The sequence below is a fragment of the Cervus canadensis genome, chromosome 3 (assembly GCF_019320065.1).
Source record: "Cervus canadensis isolate Bull #8, Minnesota chromosome 3, ASM1932006v1, whole genome shotgun sequence".
Classification (NCBI taxonomy): Eukaryota; Metazoa; Chordata; class Mammalia; order Artiodactyla; family Cervidae; genus Cervus; species Cervus canadensis.
In genome coordinates this window covers 83,360,168-83,373,927 of record NC_057388.1, presented here as the reverse complement: position 1 = coordinate 83,373,927, position 13,760 = coordinate 83,360,168, and the positions used below count along the sequence as shown (strand labels likewise).

Genomic DNA, 13,760 nt, shown 5'->3' with positions numbered 1-13,760 from the left:
ACAAAGGAAGCAGAGCAGCTGACCAGAAATCTTTCATCTGTGAACCTTTAGTGTAGCATTAGAAGTTTTTCCACTTGTTGTGTGCTCAATATTTTAATCTTCTCTTTTTTTAATTTATTAAACTATTTGGCCTCCTGTGAGCATATATTAAGTACCAGTGTGAAAGGCTTCCTAGTGTTAGCATCTTTAGGGAAAGTAATCTGAGATTATAAAGTATAGACATTGTACAAATAACATAATTAAAGTTAAGGATGTAAGTACTTTTTGATTTTTGTAAATTTTATCTTTTCAATACATATAAAATATATTTTTGAAGAGGCACCTAATCCACAATGGTTTGAATTTGGATATTCTTTATGTGACAATGATGTCTTATAATTTTATTACCCCTAGTAAGAGATACTCATAATTAAATGTAGTTTCTTTCTCTGAGATGGCTCTTGGTTTTAAATCTTAAGATACAAAGTTTTAACCTTTTCGTACAGTGGTCCCAAACTTTTTTTCATTAAATAAACAGGAAATTTAAAAATGGTATTGTTAAAAAATTATACAGCATGTGTTGCCAGTCTTTGCTTCCTTATTTATTTATAAGATGCACATACAATCATTGATAGAAATGTTCATATTTTTCGCTGCAGTGCAGTTGCCTGCCTTGCTCTCCCCGTGGTGTAGAGAGGACTCAGGAAGGTGGCCTCTTGCGTTTCTGTGTCTGCTGCGCTGCCACCAGGTGGCGGTGGGCACTTCTCACTGCCTTGCAGAGTCCATGCAGGGGCTTTGTCCCAATCCTCATTTCCATCAGTTTAGCTGGCCTTTTCAAATTGTAACTGAAAAAAAGACACTTTATGTAGAAGTGACATGTATTCCTGTCCTAAAGTACAATTAGGACAAGTGTTTTCCTCATTAACTCCTAATCCATACACTTTTCTTTTTTTTTTCTTAATTGGTCAACCTCACCTTTTAACTTAGGCGCTTTCCAATGATTTGTTCTCAGCTTCATGACTGTTTGACATCAGAGGTCTCTAGCCCACCTGTTTCTCAACCATTTTACCTTGGTGAGAGCTCTCTGCTTTTTATGTAATTAAGCGGAAGAGTTTAGTTTGTTCTTTTACTTTTAAATTTAGCTAGAAATGCTGTTCAGTGAGAATATTAAAAAACCTTTTCTCTGTTAGTTGTCATTCATCAGAAGAAGGTAATTTGTCATAACTGCTTTTTGAAAAAGAAAGGAAACAGCGCCCCTTCTTTATGTATTTACTTAATACATGTTCTTAGGATGAGTGTAATTTCAGAAATGGAATAAATAAAATTGACTAGAAATGATTTATTTCTGTTACCATATCTTTCATAAACTTTATTTAAAAAGTGATTCTGTGCTTTATACAAGTTATTAATTTTTTAGTCTGTCACTTTGAAATAATTAGGCTTTAGAACATTATTTTACATTTATTTCCTAACATCTTCAAACTGTAAAGTAAATGCTGTCAACAGAAATAGCCAAATACTTAGTCTCTTGAATGTGTAAAAACCCCTTTTTTCTAAATTTTGAAACTCATAACCATTGCTTGTAACAGTTGGACCACAAACTAAGAGAACTGATAAATTGGTAAAGACATACAGCATACTTACTGTAAAGTTAGCGTTGATCAGTCTTGTCATTTAGCTGTCGTGTGAAAGGTACACTAGTTAACAGAAAGAGTAGTGGACTTAGAAACCAGGGTGGCAGGGTTTACCTTTCCCTCTGTCACTGACTGTGTGACTTTAGACAGTTCACCTGGCTCTTCCTGTCCTTCATTGTTGTTTTTTATTTGTTTTGTTCTTTTATTATAGAAAGAACACATCTGAGTATCATTCTGTTGGTGATGACACTGTCCTTAGTTTTTGTCCATAAAATGAAAGATTTAGAAAAACCAGCTAATTTCCCAGCTTATACCAGTTTTTGTTATAGGTCTCTAAAATTTGAATTTTTCTATATAGACTTAATTAAATAGTGTTTTAACCAATATTGATGAAGTTTGTGTGAAATAACACTAAGTAGCTAAAGGCATAGCTTTATGAACTGCTTGGTAGATGCATAATAATATATCCACACCTGATTTTGGAGGAGAGGGAGGAGGGAAAACTTTGGTATTCATTCTGCATATCACTTATATTTCATTCCTGTCCTCTTCATCCTTGACTTTCTTCAGAGGTGGCCGAGTTATTTTCTCTAGTGAGTTGTAAATCAGGCTTACAAGACTCTTAACTTTATTATTTCCCAGAAAAGAATCTACTAGCTTAAGTAATTTAAACTGTTAACTTTACCAACTTTATACCATTTAGGACATCCATAAGATATAGGTTACTTTTATATAAACTAAAGTAACGTCAAAATATTTTTATTTTTCCTTTTTCCTAAAAATTAATTATAATTGTTAAATTTTTGTTTTGTTTTTCCAGCTGCACCACACAACTTGTGGGATCTTAGTTCCCCAATTAGGATTGAACCCAGTTCTATGCACTGGAAGTGCAGAGTCCTTAGCACTGAAACACCAGGGAATTCCCAAATTTCTGTTATTTTTTAATGGTGAATCTGGTTATTCCTTTCTTATTGCTATTTGGACATACCTAGAAGGATGACATGCATAAAGAGAGTGTCTCACTCTGATATACCTCAGTCTGTCTTCAGTTCAATTCAGTTGCTCAATCGTGTCCGACTCTTTGTGACCACATGGGCTGCAGCACGCCAGGCCTCCCTGTCCATCACCAACTCCCAAAGTTTACCCAAACTCATGTCCATTGAGTTGGCTGTGCCATGCAACCATCTCATCCTCTGTCATCCCCTTCTCCTCCTGCCCCCAATCTTTCCCAGCATCACGGTCTTTACAAATGAGTCATCTCTTCGCATCAGGTGGCCAAAGTATTGGAATTTCAGCTTCAGCATCAGTCCTTCCAATGAATACCCAGGACTGATCTCCTTTAGGATGGACTGGATGGATCTCTTTGCAGTCCAAGGGACTCTCAAGAGTCTTCTCCAACACCACAGTTCAAAAGCATCAATTCTTCAGTGCTCAGCTTTCTTTATAGTCCAACTCTCACATCCATACATGACTATTGAAGAAACCATAGCCTTGACTAGACGGACCTTTGTTGGCAAAGTAATGTCTCTGCTTTGTAGTATGCTGTCTAGGTTGGTCATAACTTTCTTACCAAGGAGTAAGTGTCTTTTAATTTCATGGCTGCAGTCACCATCTGCAGTGATTTTGGGGCCCAAAAGAATAAAGTCTGCCACTGTTTCTACTGTTTGCCCATCTGTTTGCCATGAAGTGATGGGACCAGATGCCATGATCTTAGTTTTCTGAATGTTGAGCTTTAAGCCAAGATTTTCATTCTCCTCTTTCACTTTCATCAAGAGGCTCTTTAGTTCTTTTTCACTTTCTGCCATAAGGGTGGTGTCATTGGCATATCTGAGGTTATTGATATTTCTCCCAGCAATCTTGATTCCAACTTGTGCTTCTTCCAGCCCAGCATTTCTCATGATGTACTCTGCATATAAGTTAAATAAGCAGGGTGACAGTATACAGCCTTGATGTACTCCTTTTCCTATTTGGAACCAGTCTGTTGTTCCATGTCCGGTTCTAACTGTGCTTCCTGACCTGCATACAGATTTCTCAAGAGGCAGGTCAGGTGGTCTGGTATTCCCATCTCTTGAAGAATTTTCCACAGTTTATTGTGATCCACACACTCAAAGGCTTTGGCATAGTCAATAAAGCAGAAATAGATGTTTTTCTGGAACTCTCTTGCTTTTTTGATGATCCAGTGGATATTGGCAATTTGATCTCTGGTTCCTCTGCCTTTTCTAAAACCAGCTTGAACATCTGGAAGTTCACAGTTCACGTATTGTTGAAGCCTGGCTTGGAGAATTTTAAGCATTACTTTACTACCGTGTGAGATGAGTGCAATTTTGTGGTAGTTTGAGCATTCTTAGGGATTGGAATGAAAACTGACCTTTTCCAGTCCTGTGGCCACTACTGAGTTTTCCAAATTTGCTGACATATTGAGTGCAGCACTTTGACAGCATCATCATTTAGGATTTGAAATAGCTCAACTGGAATTCCATCACCTCCACTAGCTTTGTTCATAGTGATGCTTTCTAAGGCCCACTTGACTTCACATTTCAGGATGTCTGGCTCTAGGTGAGTGATCACACCATCATGATTATCTGAGTTATGAAGCTCTTTTTTGTATAGTTCTGTGTATTCTTGCCACCTCTTCTTAATATCTTCTTCTTCTGTTAGATCCATACCATTTCTGACCTTTATTGAGTCCATCTTTGCATAAAATGTTCCCTTGGTATCTCTAATTTTCTTGAAGCGATCTCTAGTCTTTCCCATTCTGTTGTTTTCCTCTATTTCTTTGCACTGATCATTGAGGAAGGCTTTCTTATCTCTCCTTGCTATTCTCTGGGACGCCACATTTAAATGGGTATATCTTTCCTTTTCTCCTTTGCTTTTAGTGTCTGTTCTTTTCACAGCTATTTGTAAGGCCTCCTCAGACAGCCATTTTGCTTTTTTGCAATTCTTTTTCTTGGGGGTGGTCTTGATCCTTGTCTCCTGTAATGCCACAAATCTCCGTCCATAGTTCATCAGGCACTCTGTCTATCAAATCTAGTCCCTTAAATCTACTTCTCAGTTCCACTGTATAATCATAAGGGATTTGATTTAGGTCATACCTGAATGGTCTAGTGGTTTTCCCCACTTTCTTCAATTTAAGTCTGAATTTGACAATAAGGAGTTCATGATCTGAGCCACAGTCAGCTCCTGGTCTTGTTTTTGCTGACTGTATAGAGCTTCTCCATCTTTGGCTGCAAAGAATTTAATCAATCTGATTTTGGTGTTGGCCATCTGGTGATGTCCATGTGTAGAGTCTTCTCTTATGTTGTTGGAAGAGGGTGTTTGCTATGACCAGTGAGTTCTCTTGGCAAAACTATGAGTCTTTGCCTTGCTTCATTCTGTACGTCAAGGCCAAATTTGCCTGTTACGCCTGGTGTTTCTTGACTTCCTACTTTTGCATTCCAGTCCCCTATAATGAAATGATTAAGGGGATTCTTTTTTTTTTTTTTTTTGATTAAGGGGATTCTTAAATGTTATTAAGTGTAAAGATAAGAGTAATAATTGCAGCATCTTCTTTGGATGGTGTTGCTGATAATGATGAGTAATGATAAATTGTAAGAGAAGAGAGAACAGAAAGAGAAGAATGAGAAATAAAAAGTAAGCACTAGACAGGTCTATGAAGATACTAGTATGATCCCAATTCAACCCTCTAACACTTGAATTCTCGTTATTTTTAATGTTACTTTTTTTTGAAACTACAGTGAACTCAAATCTTGAATCTGAACAAATTTCAAAATCTAGTTCTTTATCTCCTATTTAATAAACTTCCTATATTGCTTAACTAACCTTTAATTTTTGGTCCAATTATTGTCAGATTATTCCTTGATGCTAAATCAGCTTTTAATGGTTTTATCCGTATTGTTTACTAGCTTCCATTTTTTTTCAAGAAGAATTTTTGCTTCTTGCCAATATGAACAATTTCCCACAGAATTTTGTATGAAACTATAAATAGAACTTTTAGACATTTATATACTATACTTAATGACTTTGAATATTAAGGGAAAATAGCTGAATTGTGTATATCTTTTAGTTGTGTACAAATTATTTGTCTGATAAATTGGCAGATGGCATTTATAATTTTATTTTTACTGTGTTTCATCTTCAGTAGTAGAGTTGAGGGAGAGAATATTAATTATATATAATTTCCCGTGGAGATAAATGTTTTATTTCAGATAACATTTATGAATAGGTTGCCTTTGAGGTTTTCAGAATGATTGAAGAATTATAGTCAAGTTGGCATTTAATGATCACTCAATGTACATTAGCCTATAATTTCTTAGGGTTTCTATCTGCCATTCTATGATTGTATTGGAGATTCCACACACCACCCCTCCAGTTGGTGATTCGCTAGAAGGACTCACAAGACTGAACACATAGTAAAGATCTCTTACAGTGAAAAGATACAAAGCAAAAACTAACAAAAGAGAAAGAGACATGGGATTAAATCTGGAGGGAACCACACACAAGCTTCCAAGAGTATTCTGTCATTGGTCACAGGGAATGTGCTTAATTTCTCCAGCAATGAGTTGTTGCAACACACATGAAATGTGTTAAGGAGAAACTCAGTGCCTGGGGTTTAATGGGGGCTAGTCATGTGGGCATCTTCTGTCTAGTACATACCGAGATTCTAGACTCGCAGAAGCAAAGCAGGTATCAGCATAAAACACATTGATAGTACTAATAGTTGAGACACAAAGACTCCATCTTATCAGGGAATAAGAACCCTCTTAAATCGGGGAATAATGGGAACCCTCTTAAAATCCTAGATCCTTAGATGCTAGCTCAGGGTCAGCCTTGCAAGCAGGCCTTTCTAAAGATAGCAGTCTTAGACCTACTATGTTAACTCTTTCTCTGCATAAAAGTGATTATATTTTATACAACGTTTTTAAAATTGTCATTACTATGATCATCTCAGAGGAGTTTGGTCTACTAGGAAGTTTTGTCAGAGAATCATACATTTAAATGGAATCTCTGAGACACATGTGTTGCCCTTCAGTTTAATTTTTAAAGGAATTTTTAAGATGAATTTGTTTCATTCAGACTTTCATACCTTTAAGAGCAAGAGTACTTTTATGAATTATAAAACAAAATTTTCTGTGCTACATTTAGTGTCACTCCTGGAGATGCTGTTAATAATAGCTGAAAATGCCTGAGGTCTTTTTACTATTGATCCTTGTGGAAGATGGAATGTTTTAAGAATTTTTGTGTCTTAAATTTTTGAGTTGTATACTTCTGATAGCCAAAGTGTATGTATAGTAATGAGGAAGATGATACTAGACTTAAATATTACCATTTTGGAAAAAATGGTGGTAATAATTATATAAGCATTTTTTTCCTCATAGACTAATAAAGTTGAAATAAGTAAAACTAGATTTCTTTACTAGATTTAAAACAAAGATGCTTCTTTTCTTTTACTCTTCTTATGTAATATATGCCACTTCATTAATGAGTAATGTGTTGGATGTGAAGTTTGTAATAGTCAAAATTTAATGGATCAGATAAATTTAAATTCTTGTTGAAAATTCATATACTTTATTAGATTTAGTATTATAAAAATAGAAGTTTTCTTTGAAATAATGTATCTATGCTAATTTGTTTGAGAATTTGTTATTGACTTTTGCAATTTAAGAAATTTTGAAATTTATTATTTATAAAAATTAGCATGTGATTTTAAAACTTAAATAATTTATAGTAATGAAATGGTCCTGCTTCAGAAAAAGGTATTTAAATTATAAATTATGATTGTGATAATTCTTAAGTCTCTTTCATATTATTTTGATTTTATTTGCAGGTCCTAATCTACCCATGGCAACAGTTGACATAAAAAATCCAGAAATTACAACAAATAGATTTTATGGTCCACAAATCAACAACATCTCCCATACCAAAGAAAAGAAAAAAGGAAAAGCTAAAAAGAAGAGGTTAACTAAGGCAGATATTGGAACACCAAGCAATTTCCAGTAACGCAGTTCTTTTATTATTCTTATCTTTACTTTTGATTTATTCATTTCTGCTCTTTTTTTAAATTGTTAGAAAATTCAGTTTTCTTTTTGGGAGACCCCTTACATTTATGAGTTGCGTACCTTCAGCTATAATTTTGTTGTTGGAGTTTTTAAATGCTATTGATCAATAGACTTTTTATGAATCTTAGTTTATTTATTTTTCCACCTATCAGAAAAGAAAAATTAGAGTTGTTTTTTCAATTAATTGTTGGACATGAAAATGAAATCTCACTTTTCCCTATAAATGATATTTGGAAATTACCTGAAGGCATTGTCCTATTCTGTTTGGACTGCTAACAGAATACTATAGACTGGATAGCTGATAAAGAACAGAAATTTATTTCTCACAGTTCTGGAGGCTGTAAAGAGGCAGGCAAGATTTATTTAGTGTCTTATAAAATCCCGCTGCTTAGTTCATTGCCATCTTCTCGTTGTGTCCTCACATGTTGGAAGAGGGCGAGAGAGCTCTCCAGGCCTCTTTCTTAATGGCACCAATCCTATTCTTGGGGAATCCACTTTCATGACCTGATTACCTCCTCAAATCCTCATCTCCAGGAATTATCACATTGGGATTAGATCTCAAGATAGGAATTTTTGGAAAACACACTCAGTCTGTTGTAGGCATCAAACCTTTGATATTCATTTGATGTATTTCAAGCATTCTCATGTGCATTACTTCGTTTCTTCATTACAGAATTCCTGTCCTCTTATTCATGTAATACTTGTGTTCTTATGCTAGTTAGACGATTAAGGAAATGGATGCTCAGAAAGATTGTGCAAAAATGTTAAGGCTCAGTTAATAGTGGAGCTGGGGCTAGAATCCTGGTCTCTTGACTGCTTATACTTTTTTCCCCTGAAAATGATTATGTCTATGAGAACCATTAGTTCAGGCGAAAAAGTCACTGATTGGGTTGGATTTCATGTATGTTATGTTTTTAATGTCACTTACACTTTTTTTTTTTTCTGTTTTTTTCTGTCTGCTACTTTAGGCACATTGGACATGTGGGTTGGGATCCGAATACTGGCTTTGATGTAAGTTATTTTCAAGCCATAAATGTTATTACTTTAAATACGTGGGAATGTCATGTCCTACCTTTAGACTTTTATTCTTATACATTTTTGTCAGTTCTAGTTTTTGGTTGAATGTGCTTACATTTATGTTCATATTTCACTGAGGTTTGAAATCATATATTCTATCATTGATGGCTAAATCTCTAAAGAGAGTTTTTTTTTTTTAACTCTTTGGCCTTATCTACTATAATATGAAATCTCTGTGTTTTGAAAGTGAAGAGGAGAAAATTGTTTCTGCAAAGTGATCATTTGAGGGGAATATAAGCCAAATTACTTGAAAGTACCATAGTCACATTCTGAATATCCAAAAATTGTCTAGATCTTTTTCTTCTATTACTATTTTTGGTGATTTCATCATTCATTAATTTATAGCATTTGAGCCAAATGGTTGAAAATCGGTTACCTAAGTATATGTATTTAACATTTGACTGATAATCAGGGTTTGGAAAAATTATGTTAAAAAAAATACTATTTGTGATTAGAATCAAAAATTATTTTGGTTACTTTTTTATTAATAGAACTACAGTGTTAGCACCACAATATTAAAAAAAAAAAAAAACTTTATTTTTTATATTATGGTATAGCCAGTTAACAAACAATGTTGTGATAGTTTGAGGTGAACAGTGACGGGACTCAGCCATACATGTACATATACCCACTCTCCCCCAAGGGCTTCCTAGGTGGTTCTAGTGGTAAAGAACCTGCCTGCCAATGCAAGAGACATAGGAAATGTGAGTTTGATACGTGAGTTGAGAAGATCCCTGGAGAAGGGCATGGCAACCCACTCCAGTATTCTTGCTTGGAGAATCACATGGACAGAGGAACTTGGCAGGCTACAGTCCATAGGATCACAAAGAGTCAGACACGACAGAAGCAACTTAGCATGCACATTCTCTCCCAAACTCCTCTCCCATCCAGGCTGCCACGTAACATCAAGCAGGTGTGCTATAGAGTAGGCCCTTGTTAGTTAAGCATTTTAAATATAGCAGTGTATACATTCCCATTCCCAAATCCCTAATCATCCCTTCCCTTCACCCTTTCCCCTGGCAACCATAAGTTCCTTCTCTAAGTCTGTAAGCCTTCTGCTTTTTTGTAAGTAGTTCAGTTGTATCATTTCTTTTTAGATTCCACATATAAGGGATGTCATATGATATTTCTCCTCTATTTGCTCTACTTCAGTCAGTAGGACACTCTCTAGGTCCATTTGTGTTGCTGCAAATGGCACTATTTCATCCTTTTTAATGGCTGAGTAATATTCTGTTGTATACATGCACCACTTCTTTCTCCATCCCTGTCACTTGACTTTGAGGTTGCCTCCATGCCTTGTCATAAACAGCACCACAGTGTTTTTGAATGCCTCTTTGTGTTGGGCATTTTACAGGGTACTTGGGTTATAAAGAGGTACTTGACCTCAAATTTTGGAATAGATTTAATAATACTTTTTGTGGTTATTTGTGATCATATCTAAATCTTATTTAGGACAAGGTAGAATAGATGAACTTTAAAATGTTTCAGTCATGAAGGGATTGGTAAAAATCTAAATAAGATGCTTACTTTACAAAGGTAGGAAACAGATAACATAAAATATAAAACCTATTCTTTGTTCTTCTGTTTTTTATTTTATTTTTTTTCTTCTGTTTTTTATAAGATATTTACTTAACATATAAATATTCTAACTATATTAAAATTTATAAACATAAAAGAAAGTAATTTCATAAAAGGCACAGGTAAGAGAATAAAATTTCAACTTGCTGGATTGGAGATAGATGTTATAGTTAGCAGTTATTTTATCTGTTGTAGCTGAATAATTTGGATCCAGAATTGAAGAATCTTTTTGATATGTGTGGAATCTCAGAGGCACAACTTAAAGACAGAGAAACATCAAAAGTTATATATGACTTCATTGAAAAAACAGGAGGTGTTGAAGCTGTTAAAAATGAACTACGAAGGCAAGGTAACTTTTATTTCTGTTCAGGCATTCTGACTATTTTTCCTTTGAATCTTTTGAGGTCAGTTGCACAGATGACAGCTACATATGTTCATGTGAACCTTCCTTAAGCAGAATGTTGTTATTTATGGGATAACTTGTTTAGCCCCAGTGCACTATATTTTACATTTTTTAAGTATAACTAAAAAACTTGTCAAGGCTTTTCTGACTATTTAAAAGTCTTATATTAAATTCATGAAAATTCATACAAAGTATTCTGGCTATTTGGTTTTAGAATAAAAAAGTATAGTTGCATATTTCACTTAGTAAATGTTAGAGACCACTATCGAGGTTGCATTTATTACCATTAGAAGTAGTAATTTAAATGTAATTATGAATTCTATAATGTATAATAAGCATTTTTAGAATATAAATAATGCAAAATCTGTTTATTTTGAAATTTTTTTCTTAGCTAAAATATAATACTTGCCATTTGGTACCTGAGAACACAAATAACTTGTACCTTTTTAATATTTGATATTTTATTTAAATCACCATGTTTTTTGGTCATATCTTAATAATTGTCACAATTAAATATAAATACAGTTAACTCTGAGTTTTCCAATATGACTGTTACCTCTTTGCCAGTTTATTCATTTGCGGCTACTTTTCTTCCTCCTTTTTCCATACTCGTGATAAGACAGTGTAGCAAAACAAAAGCTTCAGATAATCAAAACATTCTTTTGAAGATTTAACTGACATTTTAAATTAGGTATTTGACCTACCTGTATCTTTTTCACTGCTGGTGTTCATTGATTCATTCATTCATATATTCAGTAAACATTATTATGTTGGCACTAGTCTCTACTCAGGATATTTAGATACAAAGATGGTTTCTGCCCTCAGAAATCTTACTATCTATTGTGACAACAGATAATGTAAACAATCATACAGTCATAATTGCTGTGGAAACACAATGCTAATTCCACTGAAAATGGTATGATGATGATTTATCTTATTTTGTGAAAAAAATCACATTTCCAAATTGTATGGATTTTTAATAAAAACATCTGGGCAACATTGTTTTTAAATGCTGCCAAAATAAGTCATGGTTACAATTAGTGTGCAAATGATGGAGATTCTTGAGGACCTAGTTTGTTCCTTGACTCTCTTTTTCTCCACTGTTACCACTAACCTTCATCTTACACCAGATGATGCTCAGGCTCTCTCTGAACTGTCTGAATTTGTAAGTTTATAAATACTCTTGGCAGTCCATATTGCTGGCCTCTCACCTGAATATCTGTAACTGAGAGTGGTCTGTATTAACTTGATTTTGGGTTTTTTTACTTTCTTATTACTGCTTTTTATTCTAGCTGCTTTTAAAATATCAAATTAGGCAAAGTCCTCAATTGAATTACCTAAAGCAAAGGAAAAAATTCACAGGCATTACAAAAAATATGCTTCAGGAACTTAATACTCAAGATTCTTATATTCAAGAATCTTAATTCCCACTGTGGAACTTCTTAGACACCCAAGAATGATTTTATAGAAGATACATTTTTTAAGAGGAAGAATAAAAAAATTATGATTTATTATGGAAATGTTTCCTTGGGGAAGCATATAGTGCATTCAGAAGTATGAAAAAAACAGGGAGAAGTTTATGAAGTTGTCATAAAAATAGGTTTTATAAGACCTGACTCAAATTTTTTGAAATTATTTTGTAAAATTATGTAATCAGGCTTGAAAAAAGTGGTAAACCTTATCATTTCCAGTATATCTTTTTGTGTATCTGTGCAGTTGTTTGAAGTCCATTAATTTATAATAAATAATCTGCTCTTTAGGTCCACCACAATGGAGTGGTATGTATGGGGGATGTTATTTGACCCAGTGTCCTAAATTATGCATGTGTTTATTTTCAAAGAAGCTATAACTCATTTATCCTGCCTCCAAAACTAATATCCAGTAAGGTTTTCTTCCCTCTATACAAACTAATGTTTGGGGTATATAGATGCTAAAGTAAGAAAGGAAATTTATTTCTATGAGTCAGAGTTCATTTTTGTCTGTAATTTAATTTTTTTGAAATTCTGTGGGTTACCTCTTACAGCACGTCTGTTGTTTTTATTATTACTTATACTTATTTTTAGTGATTGGTTTTTACACTTGGCATTATTTCAATAACCTACATAAAATATACTTATATTTTTACATTAATTTGGGGCAGTGGGGAGGACTAAACATAAACATGCAGTTGGGTAAAGGACAACTCAGGGAGTTGTCATTATTCCCATAAATTTAAATCTGTGTTGAATAATGTATGCCTGGTTTGCTTAATCCTGATGAGAGTGCATGAGAGCAGTTCTTCAAAGTGTTTCCTGAATTCTGTAACACATTTCTTTTAAATATTAATTTACTTGTATTGTTTATAATTTCTGCTTGTAATTCCCTTAAATATCAAATATCTAGAGTTATCTACTGGTTACTCTTCATTTGATCTGAAATAATTATTTTTAAGTATATCAGCTTTTCGTTACAGTGTACCATCAAGATGAGGTTTTTTTCTGGAAGCTTCAGTCTTTCTTTCTTTCTCACTAAGCTTTGATAGTAAGAACAGTTTGATTTGTTTAACTTTTGTGTCATGCTTTTTATTTACTAATTAAATATCTAAGAACTATCATTGTCATTCTGAATCTGGTGTTTGTGGTGACTCAAGAGTTTTGAAAACCTGTAGGCCTTGAGACTTTCTCATAGTGGTGTGTGGTGTCTGCCCAGTAGGCATTTTTGTGCATGTGAACCTAGCGAATGTTATGCCATCTCTCCTCTCTTCTCCTGTCTTAATTCCTTCATATTTTTACCTTGGGATATGGCATATCTTTGGCATACTTCCCTTTTTATGTAGTCATAGTACAGATTATAAAAATAGAAAGGTGGTAATAGATGTTTTCCTCACGAAAGTATAGAGAGATTTCCAGTCACTTTTCAGAGAATAGAAATGCTGAACTTTTGCAGTACCCAAATTTGGTACAGCTGATAATTTATTCACTATAAATTAATGTTCTCCCCTTGCCTGAGCAGTAATTTCGTGTCTCTTTGAATGATTATTAGCTGAATCCCAAA

General features: G+C 34.0%; 1 protein-coding gene across 2 annotated transcripts in view; it reads left to right on the top strand.

Annotated features, from left to right (window-relative positions):
* WASL (WASP like actin nucleation promoting factor) overlaps nt 1-13,760 on the top strand; it is a 78,309-nt gene that overhangs the window by 49,671 nt on the left and 14,878 nt on the right. The window contains exons 6-9 of one of the 2 annotated variants that reach the window (XM_043463614.1): nt 7,438-7,606; nt 8,638-8,680; nt 10,520-10,673; nt 12,488-12,505. In XM_043463614.1, coding sequence (XP_043319549.1) covers nt 7,438-7,606; nt 8,638-8,680; nt 10,520-10,673; nt 12,488-12,505 — 384 coding nt within the window. The remainder of the gene's footprint in view (nt 1-7,437; nt 7,607-8,637; nt 8,681-10,519; nt 10,674-12,487; nt 12,506-13,760) is intronic. The other variant, XM_043463615.1, reaches the window with a different exon arrangement.